The 16,170-nt window shown below is 37.6% G+C and overlaps 1 protein-coding gene across 2 annotated transcripts in view; it reads left to right on the top strand.

Annotated features, from left to right (window-relative positions):
- The window catches only part of CPEB4 (cytoplasmic polyadenylation element binding protein 4), a 42,440-nt gene that overhangs the window by 18,681 nt on the left and 7,589 nt on the right, over positions 1-16,170 (top strand). Inside the window, exons 3-7 of one of the 2 annotated variants that reach the window (XM_069868907.1) lie at positions 9,814-9,837; positions 11,876-12,049; positions 14,276-14,365; positions 14,979-15,097; positions 15,892-16,006. In XM_069868907.1, the coding sequence (XP_069725008.1) occupies positions 9,814-9,837; positions 11,876-12,049; positions 14,276-14,365; positions 14,979-15,097; positions 15,892-16,006 (522 nt within the window). The remainder of the gene's footprint in view (positions 1-9,813; positions 9,838-11,875; positions 12,050-14,275; positions 14,366-14,978; positions 15,098-15,891; positions 16,007-16,170) is intronic. The other variant, XM_069868908.1, reaches the window with a different exon arrangement.

The raw sequence follows: 16,170 nt of genomic DNA, 5'->3' as shown, positions 1-16,170 counted from the left end.
GTGTAGTACTGGTACTAAACAGTAGTGGGGACTTGTCATATGCCCATGTTCTTCTCGCTTCCCCCCTCACCCTCAGCAATCCAAGTCCTCTCCCTCTTTTCTGGGGAGACCTTAGAACAGCTTCCAGTACTGAAAGCTCCAGGAAAGCTGGGGTGGGCTCTTTATCAGGGAGTGCAGGGATAGGATGAGGGGAACGGTTTTAAGCTGACAGAGGGGAGATTTAGATTAGATATTGGGAAGAAATTTGTTACTGTGAAGGCAGTGAAGAACATGCTGTCGAGAGAAGTCGTGGCTGCCCCAGCCCTGGAGGTGTTCAAGGCAGGGTTGGATGGGGCTTTGAGCAACCTGATGCACTGGGAGGTGTCTCTGCCCATGCAGGGGGGCTAGAACTGGGTGGACTTTGAGGTCTCTTCCACCCTAAACCATTCTATGATTCTGTGATTAAAACCCGCAGCCCAAACAGCAGAGCAGTTCTGTGGCAAGAGAAGGAGATGGATGTATCCAAGGTAGTTTGGATAGTCCAGGCCGTGAAACTAGGCTGGTTGCTAAGTTGTTAAATGATTGCCTGGTTTTGTGGCACTTGATGCCATAAGAATATGGAGTCAATTTAAAAGTGTTTTTAATTTGTAGCAGTCTGGAATTGGCAGCATTTAGGTGGATGTAAATTAAATGAGAACTGCATGTTCCTTGGAAAGACGTATGTGGACTGCAACACAGGTTGCCCTGAGACAAATGTAGAATCTAATTTAGATCAAGGCTATTGAGATTTTTTCCTGATAATTTCTTGGCTTTGGCACGTTAATCTTCTGCTGTCAACTGCAAAAAGCCAAGACCCATCTATACTATCTCAGAAAGCGTTGTGCATTACCTAATAAATAATTTAAACTATCTGTATCCACGTACACTGATGCATATGATTTAAAAAAATAAAGCAGTACTTAAGTTACTACTGTTCATTTTACTGTTTGGCGCAAATTCTCTTATTACAATGAAAACTGCAAAATCCCAGGACAGGGATACAACATTTAAGATGGTATAATAAACATTTTTGCCATAATGCGTAATAATTTGGGAAATTATAGCACAATCCAAATTATGGATTGAAGTGGAGCAGTTTAGTGTTTGTTTCTAGTGATGAAAAACATCAGTTGGAATAGGTGGATTACTGTTGACATTAAATTAATTCCCTGGGATTTATTGATGATTTAAGGGTATGGGAGGTAGTTCGGAGGTTATTGTGCTGCTCAGAGTCTGGGGCATTTTTCAAAATATCGACTTTTGTTTGCCTTTGGAACTGCCTTCAGAACTTGAGTTTGGCTTATGTTAGGTATATATAATGTTAAATGTAGGTACGGAAACAGATACCGTTATTTGCTGTGCTGGTACGACTTTTAAACAAGAATTACTAAGTAGCTGAAACTTTGTGATAATACTCGTGTTTTTATAGAAATATGGGTCTTGATAAGGCAGATATCAGACAACTGGATGGTTATTCACTACTGCAGGATTTTGAGGTACGGTATTAGTTCAGCTGAGGAAGAGCAACACCCTAATTTATGCTGTCTGTCTAAAATGGAGCCGCTGAGCAATGCGCTAGAGGGTATTAATGTAACCACCCATTGAGGCCAGGAAATTCTTTCCCCTGCCACCACAGCGGAGTACAAATAACCCAGGGTTTTCTGATCCTGGTCCAGCTTTGAAATTGGTGTTAGGATTCCTGTTCACTTCACTGGTGTATGAGACCTTATTTTTTTTTTTGTCCTGTCTTGAAACATTTCTCATAGGCCCCTTGCCATGCTGCTCCATCTCCAGAATCTGTATGGAAAATTAACATTAACTGCCTTTCATACTCCTTAGGCAATATATTTCCTATGAATTTATGTGCTGCAAATGATGTGGCAGTTAGATTTTTAAAACACAAGAAGACATTGAAATACCAATAAAAATTTTCATGCCTAAATCAGTGATTTGATCTTGAAAAGTGTTACAGCCAACAAAATTTTGCTGAATTCCATGATAGCAGCCTTGCTAATCTGATTAAAACCTTTGTAATGTTTCCCTGCTTTATTTTTTTAATATTTTTTTTTGTCTTTGTTAAATTAATTCCACCCCCCCCCCTTTTTTTTTAGACGTATGTTTAATGTTCTGCCTTTTTCAATATCACTGTCTACCAAGAAGGATTTTTTTTTTCCACTTTTATGAATTCTTGCTTTGATAGTTTTGACCATCCTGGATCATCTTCAAAGCAGCCTTTAATTTGGAGCTGTATTCCATGAGTAGTGTCTGTTGCTTGAAGCTTGCCTGCTTCCCCTCCTGAGCTGCTGATACTACCTATCTTTTGTGCTCACTTTGTTCACTTTTTCCCTTGATGTTGAATTGTTAGCTCTTTTGAGTCTTTCGTTAGCCACGTTTGCACACTCTCAACCATCATGTTTATCAGACTAGAGAGGGCATGAAAGGAGCAGAACGAAAAGCCCAAAGTGCATTTCTTAACACTGGAGATAAAGAAGAAATGCGAGGTATAATGTGAATGGGGATGAGTTTTGAAAAAAAAAAAGATAAGGAGGTGACAGATGATGTAAGGGTAAACAGGAAAGTCATACAGAAACACTCTTTAGTAGTGTGCGGTCTTTGCATATATCCAAGTGACACTTCAGCAGCTTGAAATCTGACTTTTCCATCAGTTACTTAAGATATTTCAAGAACTAATTGTGATGCATGTACAGTTTTTGTATTTGGTATTGACTTATTTTAATTCAGCATTAGGTAGAATGATTAGAAGTATTGATGAGGTGAATATGAAAATACATCTTACAGTATATTTATCTGCATTGTTTGTTGTAATGCAGATTGGTTAGCTGTGATGGTAGTTCTTTAGGTTCATTTGAAGTTTTTTCACTGTAATGTTGATAAGTTGCACTATCAGGTGAGTGGAGCAGTCGCATATTGTCTCTAGATGGGCACTTGTCAAGTGTCTTTAGAGGCGCAGGGAGTGTTATTGTTTCAACTTTACTTAGAAATCCTATTAACAAGAATCCCAGCTCAACAATCATATTGGATAAGTCTGAGGAAAGGATAGATTTTGTGTATGAAATGTGGCATAATTATGTTAAATCAAATATATAAACCAATTTATAATACATTAATAAATTCCTAGTAATTTATAGTAGTACTATGTCCAAATCTTTGTACTGGTTTTGGCATTAGTGCACAAATGATGAGGGAGATGGGGTAGCTTGCTGAAGGCATTCTAAAGAATGTCTTTATTGTTCATGTGTCATTTTATATTGTTATAATTAGTGTTGGTGTCTGGTCTTGTAAGCCGTTTAGAATCTAGGCAGAGGAAATGAAGTGCTGGTTCTTTTAAAGTACAGTTTTCTTTTTCTCTTCACATTTGGATTGGGTGTGGGGAGGTGTATAGTACAGTTTTTTCATGGATATTACGGAAAAAATAGTGTCTCATCTATTCTGGTTACTGTAAAAATGAAAAATGGGGAGATGGTATGCTGCAGAGACTTGAGTGTGCTTGGTGTTTACTTGCTTATGTTACTATTTCCTTATAGTTTGGGACTGAAGTAAGAGGATGCTTAGAAGAGGAACAGAGCACTCATGTTGCATTCCAGGCTGTCTTGTGATCATTCCTTCCACAGACAAAAATAAGTTGCTTTGAACCTGTTATTGTACTTAAGGAACTCTGGTTTTAAATCTTGCAGCATGGAATTATATGCCAGGATAAATCCAGCTCTTGCAAGTTGCATGCGGGAACTGCATTTCAGGTTATTCATTAAAGCATGGGCAGAACTCAGGCTTTTCCTTTACGTTCATTTTTAGGCTGATGGTATAGGGAGAGCAGTTTGTCTTGAGGTGGAACACTGTGTATAAAGAATCCAGGAACAGAGTACATGTGAACCATGGCTGTGAATGGGAGGTTTGTGAAGTTTTTGCACCCTTTCCATATATTTTCACAAGTTGTTCAATGAATTCTGTAATAAATTTATTAAGTTATTCTTGTCACTTAAGAAGTAAATTTTGTCTAGCAGTTTCTAGCATATGACATCCCATTCTTTCCTTTCCTCGTGTCAGAAAGTCCATTCATTACTAAGTATTTTGGAAGTTACTGAAGTTAGCACCTTTGAAGTAGTTCTGTGGCTGAGAATCTGATTTGCTCTTTGCTAGCAAATCTGTGTAATGCTTTTCATTTTCTCAGTTGCAAACTCTGCCTTTCATTTTTTATTTTGAAAGCAAGTACAGTGATAGTGTAAATGTTTAAAAGATAAATGCTGCCAACTATTCCATATCATGAACTGGAAGATGTATTGAGGGAAAAGACGGGATGTTTTTATAACTTCTTGTTTATTCTTTAGAAGTTTTGCATTAATAGAAAATAAAGCTTAGTGCCACCAGTGGTAGGGTGGCTGCTTTTCTGAAAAACACGTGTAATTCCAGCTAACATCCAGTCCCCAGCAGTGGGTTGTGCTCCATGATTTGCTTTTTCTGCTTTTAATTTCTTATCTCTGACCCTGTGGAGGTTCCTAGAGAGGACGGAAGAGCGATATTCTAATATGCAAGATATTTAAGAGTTCCACTTATGCTGGGTTACTGGAGATCAGTTTAAGGTAATTGGAATAGAAAAATTATTCCTGCCTTGTAGACAAAGCTGTAGCTATGTTCAGGATTTAAAGCAGGTTTGTTTAGAAGATTTCTTTGTATTCTTCTGCTTAACAGTAGAGAAAGCTTCAAAGTTAGCTTTGAAGCTTCTGTATTTTTGAGAGGAATGAGACTGGGTTTGCTTTATCGCCTTTCATGAGTAGTTAAATGGTTGTTGAAGTGTATAAAAGATCATCTCTTGAGGTTCAGTCCATGTGACCCTGTGTTAGTCTGGCAGACCACCTGAGAGCATCAACAGCAAAGGAATAATAATGGTGGTGGGTGAGTTTTAAAGCTCTTGCACAAACTCAGCTGCAGTGTGTTCACAGGTAACGCTTTTTTATTTCCATTTCCCCTTCAGACTTATGCTTGACTAGCATGCTGGAAGCATGTCTGGGACTTTCTGTCCCAGTCGTCCAGCCTGGGTATTAGCTTGAAGGTCTCAGAAAGGTGAGAAAGGTGCATTTGAACCAATGCTGGGCTGGACTGGCTGAGCTGGAAGTGCTCGTGCCTTTCTGCTCTGGGTTGTGCCATGGTGGTGTCTCTGGGTACCATACAGCAGGGTTTGTGCAGTGCATGGGAGAGAGAGCCATTAGTCCTCCCGCCCCATCCCCAAAGATTATTCTTTTCTGACTATAACTGCACAATCGCTTCAGTGAGGCAGTTTTGCCTTAGGTGGATTAAAGCTCCCTTCCCCTCCCACCCCGTTATTTGATGTATAACATTATCAACAATCAGACTACTAGAAGTTATTATGCTGATTGTCTACTTTGTGCCATACAGTCAGGTTCTACCTATTTACTGTGTAAATCCAAGTAATTCAGCATCATCACCAGCAAACCAGTGTTGTGATCAGGAGAGCCAGCACTAAAAAACTTCTGTAGGTGGATTCTCTTCGGGGTTTCAGAAGAAAAGAAACCTCTTTGCTTTTTGTATGTCAGTTGTGTTTTGTGACAGTGACCTGGAATTTAAAGTGAAAGATTCTAGTCGGACCTGTACTCGAATGATACGGAATACCAGAAACTTCATTTTGTTTGTGTTCTTGACAGAAGGAATGGGTAAATACTTGTCTCCAAGCATCTGGTTTTACTTGAAATAACGCATAATACTTGCATCTACAATAGCACTTGAGCATTTATTTGGATATTTTGGACATAAACTAGAGCTTTATTTACCATCACATGCCTTCTTTTTCTTCTTTTTTTTTTGTTTTCATTTTTTTTACATGGTGTTCCTTTAAAAATAAATTTGGAGGAAAATATGCAAGTTTTGGCATTTCTGCTGCTTAATTTTGCAGAGTCAGTGCTTCCAAAGGTGTTAATCCGTGATTTTACTGTGCAGCCAAATGCAGTCTACTTTTCTGGTTTCATGCTGACATTGCTAAAAGTGTGACAAATGTACATTCTCCAGATGCACATATAGAGGTGTTTAATTTCTGTCAGATCGTCTTAGATTAAGAAAATACTATTTGAACATTTTTCATTCTTTGAAGTTTGGTGGTGTTTGAAATCCACATAATAGGGACTCTCTCAGATTCCTTTTTAGTAGCTTGCTTTTTGACATCAAGTTTTATAACAGGGATTTCCTTTGACAATATTATAAAGGTGGCTGTGACTGTAAGATACAAAGTTCTGACGTGGAATTAAGTTCACTGTCAGTGTAGATTTATTAAATCTTTGAACAGTTTATTCTATATTGACAGAATGTATCCTGGATCAGGTATCAGGTGGCCGTGCCACTCCTTACCTTGCATTAGCTGTTGTCCCACAGTCGATTGAGCACGTGCTTCGGATAATTTGACAGAAATGAGATTATGTGCTTGAACTGGGCAAAATTTTTGCACACATGCACCTCATATGTTAATAGGGAACTGTGGCCTAATCCTTTTGTCCTTAATATTTTAGAACTAAAACAAAGGAATGTGTAAAAAGCAGTACTATTTTGCCTGCCATGCAACACTTTATGACACTTTATGCTGTCCTTTTGAAAAGGTCACCTGAAACTTACGTTGTAAGACATTTTTAGATATACCTTTGTGTGTAATACGTATAGGTAGATGTGATTTTTATGTTCTAATTTAAGAAAGTGTATATACCTCTCTGGCAATACCTGCTTTGATCTATGAATTGCTGCTCCATACGCAGAGATAATTTAGTCAAAAGTAGATTAAATATAGATGTTCCTTATAATTTTAATTCTTCTGCTTTTGGTTTGGCTAAGGATACGATTAGATTATTTGGTGAAATGGGGCTTGAGATGACCTTACAGAACTTCTTGTGAGATGTAGTGTTACCTGTAGTAGAAACATGTGATCGATGAATTATGTGAGAAATGCTTTGAGAAGTTTAAGGTGATGATAAAATCTAACTCTTGTGTTATCAACCCTATCTGCCCTCAGGGAGTAGTAGGGGCAAAAAGGTAATAAAATACTGTAGTACATATTTAAATGCCTTTGCACTCAGCATTGTCAATCCTGCTACAATTACAAATATAATTTAGTGTAGAATAATTTAGAAATAAAGTTTTGCTCTTGGAGTGGCAAAATGAGATTACACTTCAGCTATTTTTCTATAATTTAAAAGACATGAAAGCACAAATATTTTCTAGAATAGATTCAAGGGTATCTAGGTGACATTTAGAAACTTTGATACTCCTGTTTCTCTAAAATTTAAGTCCCAAGTGAAACAGAAGACAAACCGGCACCGAATTACCTTCCTGTCTTCTGTCTAGGGGAAGAAGATTTTTGTGAAAGATCATTGACTTTCTGTAGGGCTTTATTTCTACATAGAAGGAGGGCTGAGGCAAGAAAATAAGTGAAGCAGTTGCCAATAGCATTTTATCGGAAAAGTGTCTGTGCACGGGATATTAATAAGCAGTTGAACTGGCTGCGTAAACGCTTTATATTTTCTAGGTTTTGTAACATAGTTGTTGCTCAAATGTCTTGTGAGATTAGTAAATCTGTCTGAGGCCCTTTATGCAAATTATCTGAAATATTGAAGAAATGAGGAAAGGAAAAATAGATTGGAGAAATCCAAACCGATGTAGTTGTCTTGTTTATCAGCAGGGCAGAGGCAAGCAAACTTCTCTTCAGAATTATATCTTTTTCTCTGGTTGGTAACAGTTACTTTAAGACTTAATTTATGTTTTAGCTTAACTAGGGTAACCCCTTAGCAAAGATTTCTTTTAATATGAAATTCTAAAAGCCAGAGGCAGAATTGGTAATTCACAGTTCACTGTCTTCCTGGCCTGCCAAAAGAACATTCTTTAGTTTCAGCGTTATGTATTACATTGTGTGGGATTAATGGCGTGTGATGAGCTCTCGATTCAGTGAGCAGAGAAAGTTTGTATCTCTGCATCACTGCGGTAGTTTATAAACTGTGGTTCCTGAGAGATGTTTTGAAATGTCAAACGCTGGTATTTTGCGGGTTAGATAAAGCAAGTGCAGAAAAGTAAGAAGTAAGTTAGGAAGAAAAAAAATCTTAGTGTTTGGTTCTCAAACCCTCTTCAGTAGTATTTGGTACTGGCAATAATTCCTGGCTGGTGCCTGAGCTTTTTCTGTTGCTTTCTGTACTAGTCACAGAGAACGATCCTCTTGCCTTGAGTGACACAGGTGGCAAAGCAGTGAGGAGCCTGCTGACCTACATTGTGGTCACAGATCTGCAGTGGGAATCGTATCTGTGCTGCATGCTTTGCTGCCAAGCATGGGTGTACTAAGTGAAGGAGTTTGTGTGGTTTTGTTAGTAATCTAGAAACCACAAGCAAGTTTTTTATGGCTTTATGGGCAGAGCTGCTTTTGTTAAGTGCTTGATGTTTCCTAAAATGTCCAAAGGCTTCTGACCTTAGTCAGAAATGCAGTAAGATTGTTGATTGCTTTCCATGAAGGAAACTTAAAACTCTATGCTTTGAGGACTATATGAGCATCTTGGATATATATATTCAGAATTACTATGGAAAAACTATACTTGTGAAGGCCCTCTGCCTTTAAGATGCTCCCGTAAAGCCAGTACCTGTATGAAAGCTTGAGAGTCTGCTCCAGTCTGAAGACTAGACCTTCATTATTTTGCATTCTTGGTGTTCATTGTGAGTATCTCTTATCAGCAAAAGATCAGAGAAGTAAAATGATCTTACAGTTGTAAAGTAATCACGAAGTAAATTGGATTGATATGATTTTTGTTTTGAAAGAGGAAACAAATCCTGTTGTGGTTTAAAAATATTTAAACGCTTAAACTAATTGTCAGCCTCAATTTTGAATGAGGAAGCAAAATAAAATTTAAATGTGCTCAGAGTTTCTCATAGTACTTGCCAGGAGAAATCAAGTTTTGAAAACAGTTGGCCTGCTTTCAGACATGGATTTTAATGAGATTAAAAGAGAAAGAATGTGCAAGTTTGATTAGAAAGTTTGGCCTTATTCTAACAATGGGTCCTGGAAGCCAGACAGAAGAATCTTGTATTTTTTAGTGGTAGAACTGATTTGTTTTGGAAAATGAAAAGTAGGAGGCAGTGGGTGGCTGTCAGATAATTACAGCGAAGTGTACTATGTACGAGAGTATCTGTACAGTTGTACACAGGCTGCAGGATTTTTTTCTTTTAAGTTTTTCAGCTGGTTATTTGGCCGTAATAATTTAACAAAGGATTTTGTAGGCTATGCAAAGCTTTTATAGCAACCTAATTTGAAAAAATAAATTAACCCACTAGTCCTCCATTTTCCTTGCGTTAGGGCTTTTCCTACAGTACAGCTGAAGATCTGTGTTACAGTGTGTTTGAGCCTAGCGAGGCAGAGCGCGTGGTGTGCTGCAGAATGTGTCCTGAGATGCAGTGCGTGAGAAAAGAGCCATTATAGGCATGCACCCAGCAGAGGATTAAGGAACAGATTTGAAAACAATTGTGCAAATTAAGAATGAAAACTGCTTTCAAAAACTCTGTTTGAGTATACATATGTACCTTGTCAGCCTTGTATCAACATGTTTTATCAATAGTAACAGCGAGGGTGCAAGGAAGGCACGGTATTGTGGGTGGTGGGGAGGTCAGCTCGTGAACACCATTTTAAATGACTTGGAGTATGAAGAGGCTCGAGAATCATTCAGTTAGTATAAAGGCGATAAAACAAGGTTTTTGGTCCTTATAACAATGTTTGAAAGGCTGTTTTCTTTCTCATTTAACATGCAGCAAGGACATATGGGAGAAGGCGAGGTAACAATATTCCTATTTAATTTTCTAATGTTGACAATGTCTCATGGGAGAAATAACATTAAGTTGTTACTAGAGGGCAAACTCCAAAATTTAAGATTATAAAGCATCAGTTTCACATAAGTTTACATAGTATGCATGCCATAATAAACATTTTAACTGAATTAGGTAGTACTCTACAGGAGTACTATTGTGGCTGAAATGTTCACAAGCCCTTACAGTGGACATCATCTACATGGTGTGTTACACTGGAGGGCTATGTTGCTGTGTTTGTGTGTATGTTATGAATGCCAATGCTGAAGAAGTTTATTTTAGTTTATTTTGGTCCTTTTGGGTGCTGATGGGTTTCATGACGCAGCATAGACTACAGTGAATGTAAGTCCTGGCCTGCTAGGTTAAAGAACCAGATCCTGCAAGCATGCTTGCTGAATTCTGTAACAGCAGGTAATGCTGATGGGCCTGAAAAGGCTGTTTGGGCATGGAGGATCGCTCCCTTCCACCACTACCTGCAGGACTGGGGTCTTAAGAGATGAAACAAGAGACATGTGCATCAGTTCACTAGGGGAAAACAAGTTAACGTTTAAGTCTGTATTGCAATATTTTTATTATAGTAGGAACCAGGTTTGCCTGCCTACAGAAATAGGCCTGATTATAGTTGATTTTAATTCAAAGTGTACAAAGGTTCTTGAAATTTCAAATAAAGCAAGCTGACCCAGCCTTCCATTTTTTTTTTTTGTATAAATTCTGTAGACTGCAGATTTTATTGTACTTTTTTTTTCTTTCAACTTCTTAGATGTTTGATTTTTGCATGGAAAATGTCTCTATGTTGCAACTGGTCAAATACTCAGTTTTCAAGATGTTTTCTTTTTAGAAATAAATTTAGTTCAAAGGAGGGAAGCAAGAGCATGATAAGTTAACCTTATGAATACGTTGCTGGGGTAGATTGTAATGAATTCTGAGAAGCAGACATAGTATATCACATCATAGGCAAAAGAAAATGGGTCTTAAAACTTTTAGCACACCTCATTTATTTGTTTATTTTCCCCATGTATATTTATTTATCCCTAAAGTGCTCCTTAGATGAGTAGAAGTTGACTCAGTTTGTTGTCTAGATATTGAATACTGTAACTAAAGGGTGAATTGATGGAAGAGATCAGCTTGTGTGCTCTACTTATGATATTATACAGTTGCATTTATAAATCAAAATAATCTTATTTAAAAGTAATAAATATTACTAAAGGAATCTATGATAAAGGATTATCATAGTAGAATATTGGCTTGTGAGGAGAAGCATGCTTACAACATTTTCGCTTAGAGTGAGTCCGTTAGTGAAACTCTGTTGTAACGACTAAGTAGACTTACTTCTAAGAGTGGCACAGTATTGCCTAGTTTTCAGTCTTCATTTGCAGTAGATTACAGTGGGTCTTACTGCTTTTATCGGGTTACTTTTGTTATGTACAGGTGGGTGGTTTACGATTTGTTTGGATATCAGTAATTTAAATGTGAAATGTATTTAACTATATTTAGGTAGAATTCTTGTTTTCCCATCTGCACTGTGAAATTGTATCTACGCACTGTAAGAAGCTGTTCGCTGGAAAATTATATACATGGCTTAGGTTTTAGTGATGTCTGCTATTGGGAGGGGCCCAGAAAAAAAACAGGCTTATGTTCTCTTCTGTCTTTACACCTTTTTAATAGAAATCTATCCAGAAACACAAAATATTATGGAAAGTGGTCAACTTGAGCATCCATTACAAATACTGTTCTGTTTCAAATCTTCATTAGTTGTAGTGCAGTTAAGAAAAAGGTGGCAACCTTTTCTTCGAACTCATGCATTTGAGTTACTGAACGATATTAGTAACTGTAAGGGTGACATGAAATTGAGAACATAATGCTCATTAAAAGGGAAGATTGCAAACAGTTGTATTGCTAATGCAGCAACTAGTGTTTTGGTTTTGTTTTTTTTTAATGATTTCAGCAGTGTATGCACTGTTCTGTTAGTATGTCTTTTTTCCTTCTTTTTTTTTAACCCCTTCTTCAGGTCAGTCTTCACTGTTTCCAATGGAAGATGGGTTCTTGGATGACGGACGTGGGGATCAGACTCTTCACAGTGGTTTAGGATCACCTCACTGCTTCTCCCACCAGAATGGAGAAAGAGTGGAACGATATTCCCGTAAAGTCTTTGTCGGCGGATTGCCACCAGATATTGATGAAGGTATACCCAGAAAATCTTATGCTAAAAAAGCTCCTTCTGGCTTAGAGACAAAACTGTGGTGTGAAACCTTTTGTCTGTTAGCTAATGAAAGATTGTTTTCCAAACCATATGGAAAGGCTTTGATATGCATGTGGGTCTTTGCATATTATAACTTTCAGTCCATGTCAAATGTGAGATAGTTCAGACTAGCGCAGGCTGCAGTGTTGTTCTGCTATTGAAGAACAAAATCATATTTTATCGTACATTTAACTGACTTTCACAGTGTAAAAATTATAAAAACGGGATAAAAGTAAACAAGTAACTATCACCTACTGAAACTCATAAATACATTGCAATAATTTTATAGACACCAGAAGCAGTAGAAGTATTGCTAGTAGTGTTGTAAAGTTTGTATAGAATTGGAAGTCATAGCTCACTGTTTGGATGCTTCTGTGTGGTTCTCAGAGGCTGCTTTCAGCGATTAACTGTGTCCTGTGATAGCTTCTAATGTGTGCATGGTGAGGACTCTGTGCAGAGGCACTTGCATACAGTGAAGAACCAGGTCCATTATACAGGCAAAGGTGACAGAATTCTGCAGTTATTTTAAAAAAAATTAAATACATACATAATGCACAAGTTTTGTAAAACTTCATTTTGCCACGTCAAACATAAGACCTACTTGATTAAGGTCAATGTAACATGGTGTTTGAAGAGGAAAAATTATCTTACAGTCTCTCGTTCTTTGTTGTTGGGGTTTTGTTTGCTTTTCAACTTTGTCACCTTTGTTGTTTTAAAAGCAGATGAGCACATGAATAGTTTGGTCTCTATGGACCCCAGTTACTGAAGAGTAGGACTTTTCCTAAAGCTGTGCTAGGAGGGTAGCTTCAGTTTTTCAGAGTTGCTTCTGTCATTGCTCTTCCTGTTAAATGCACAAGTGTGAATTAGAATAAGGAATGTACAATTTAAAATCCACATCATAGCTGAATTTTTGAGATTTTTCTGATCCTGTTTCTAGAAAGCATTTTATTTATGTGCTTTAACATTAAATTTGTCCTTAGTGGTGTTCTGAACTGAGACCTATTTTAGGAATAGGTGTCTAGTAAGTATTGTTCACCTTGGTTTAGATCTTCATCAGTGTGTAACCTTGACAACCTGCCATTGCTGTAAATGTTCCTGATGATCTGTCAAGCACAGAGAAGCTGTCAGTGCAGAGGATTGTCAGTTGCTCTTTCATTAGCAGTGTCATCAGAGAGTGTAAACAAACTGAAAGAGGCATAATTAATAACACCTTTTCAGATTTCTGACCAAATTTGAGTATGGAGAGAATCCTGTAAATTGTATATCAGGAACCCCCAGCAGTGTGCTAGTATGGAAAGCCCTGTAACACTGTAAAGAAATGACATCTGAGCAGCTGCCTGTTTGAATGACACTCAGCAATGTGAAGTTTGTTATTTTTGTTTCAGTTTTTAATGAGAAATTCTTGTCCAAAGAGCTGTAACTAGTAATGGTTTGAGTGTGTTTGTGGAGAAGGGAAAGGGAATAATCACTCAATTCCAAGAAGACCAGAATTGCTGCTAGGAGTGTTCTACTAGATGAGCATATGCAAATTTATACCAGTGATTTGAGGTCAAAGGCAGAATTGAAATGGATGCAAGAATTGCTTCTTGATATAGTGATATGTTCTTGCAGTCTCTCATATAAAATTAGACGTCAGTGTCCTGCAAGTTTATTTTGTATAAGTTTTAGGTCAGGCTCAATTAGCATTTGCACATGTGGCGCTTGCATGTGATATGAGCAGGCATGGTAGGGGCTTGTGTTAGTCTCTTGGCTTTCTCCAGTGTTTCTGCAATTATAAGTCATTCAGAGAGCTGATTGCTTGCCAGTAAGTCAGCAAATTGTCTCTAAACCCTTTGTGATAGAATAGTTCAAGCTGAGTTATGATAGCTGTATAGTTAGAGTGCTGCTGGTATTTTTGAATTAGTGGGTTACAAACTTTTATTTATAATCATCAGTAGAAAGAAAAGCTTGATCTTTGACCTATCTTGTTCTCTTAATGTGTGTTCTGCCTTGTCATAAAGATTCCCCATACTCTAGTAAGCATTGCTATGAGCTGCTGAACCTTTAGGGTCACAGAATGTTCATTTATAGAATAAAGCTACCTGAAATCAGTGTTTTTCAGATTTGTCTTCCATTCCATTTATTTCTATTTCAATTTAAATTTGTGCCATTTCCTTTCTGTCTTTACAGATGAGATCACTGCTAGTTTTCGTCGCTTTGGACCTTTAATTGTAGACTGGCCACACAAGGCTGAGAGCAAATCTTATTTTCCTCCTAAAGGTATATCTGATAACCACAACATATTGGCATTTTAGAATAATTTTTCTTCATAAGACTCTGTTTTAGGCATAATTTTTGTGACAGTGACCCATTGTTTAGGGGGAGAAAAAGTTGAATCCTTGGGACTGTTATAAACTGATGGAATTTAGAACGTGGCTTTGCAGTTATTCTGCACTAAAGGAATTCTTCCTTAACTTCTTGTTTTTACATAATTCCATTTTCCTTTTTCTCCCCGTTCCTCATTTTTGTGATAATAGTCAAGACTAGTCCTCTTTAAAGGGACTAAATGTCCTCCGTAGAAGCAGGGAGGAGTTTGTGTCTTATATGAACAACCATCCTTGCAGGTTTGCCTCTGCAGCCGTGGCTTTTGTTCAGTACATATTGCTGGTTTTTCCTTTTCAGAGGAAACGGGGAGAGTGTGCTGATCAGCAAGCTCCCTGCTTTCCTTCATGCCTCTGCAGAGGGCTTGGAGGAGGCTGGGTTGGAATTGTGTGAGAGCATGCTGAAGTTTCACCCTTATAGTATGATGACACGGTGCCAAGCATAATTCTGGATTGAATTATTATCCTACAGGCAAATAGACAAATTATATGTTTGCTTTCCCTTTTTGTAGGTTATGCGTTTTTGCTATTCCAAGATGAAAGCTCCGTACAGGCACTGATTGACGCATGTATTGAAGAAGATGGAAAGCTCTATCTTTGTGTTTCCAGCCCCACTATCAAAGACAAACCAGTAGGTAGAATTGTCAGGGCCTGCACAATTCCTGTATGATTTGCTTCAGATGCCATTTTTCTGTCTTCAGAGTGCTAATGTTTAAATTTTTTAAGGTGTCAAATTAAGTTCTCAAAGAGAAGACCAACTTACTTATTTTTAAACCAGACATTATGAAGTATTTTAGTCTAAATATAATTCATATTTTTGTTAGGAAAAAGTTTGCTAAACATTACCTTTGCTGATGTAGTAAATAGACAGGTATTTTATGCTTATTATTGATTAAAATCTAGAGTACGAATGATTTTGGGGCTGATGTGAATCTATTAATAGTTGGAGAGACTTCTGCTATATTCCTGTACTTCAAATTTCTCCAACTGTAGGCAAATAGAAAGCAGCTAGTTTTACATAGTAAATACACAGCTTTGCGTGCTGGAGCCTGTTGCTTTAAGATAACGCTAGTCTGGTGCTTACGCTTGGCTAGAACAACACGAATAGCCTAGATATGTATGCATTGGTGCGGCTCACGCAGCACAGTTCAGTCATGATTAAGTAAATGTGAAAGTAGCGGGTGAGTTTTTTTCCCAGAAATTTGGGTAACAAGGAAGTGGTGAAATTTAGTACGATGAAGTTGTCTGTCTTAACAGAGCTTTTATCATTTCATTTTGAGAAATGATTGGTGAATGTGTAGAAAATGAGTTTAGAAAGTAGAGCTATTTAAGAGGTTTTCTTCTTTGTAGGATACTGTTTTCATCTATATTACTGAGCTACTTTGAATTGTGAATGGTTAAAAAAAAAAGGCTTTTTGTCCATAGGTTCAGATCCGGCCTTGGAACCTTAGTGATAGTGATTTTGTTATGGATGGTTCACAGCCTCTTGATCCACGAAAAACCATTTTTGTTGGTGGTGTTCCTCGGCCTTTACGAGCAGGTACACTGCGTTTTCTGCAGTCTGATTTGGGGAGCAATGGGGGAAACAAGTTATTTCAGTGAGGGAAGTATTAAATGTTCTCAACACTTATAGTGGGGGACATGAATACAAATGGACTGTTTCACTGGATGCTTTTAGAAAAAAAATACAAGTCTACACCACTG

Source organism: Phaenicophaeus curvirostris, chromosome 15, assembly GCF_032191515.1.
Source record: "Phaenicophaeus curvirostris isolate KB17595 chromosome 15, BPBGC_Pcur_1.0, whole genome shotgun sequence".
NCBI lineage: Eukaryota > Metazoa > Chordata > Aves > Cuculiformes > Cuculidae > Phaenicophaeus > Phaenicophaeus curvirostris.
Note: the sequence above shows the minus strand (reverse complement) of the source record. Positions and strands in the feature narration are given on the sequence as shown.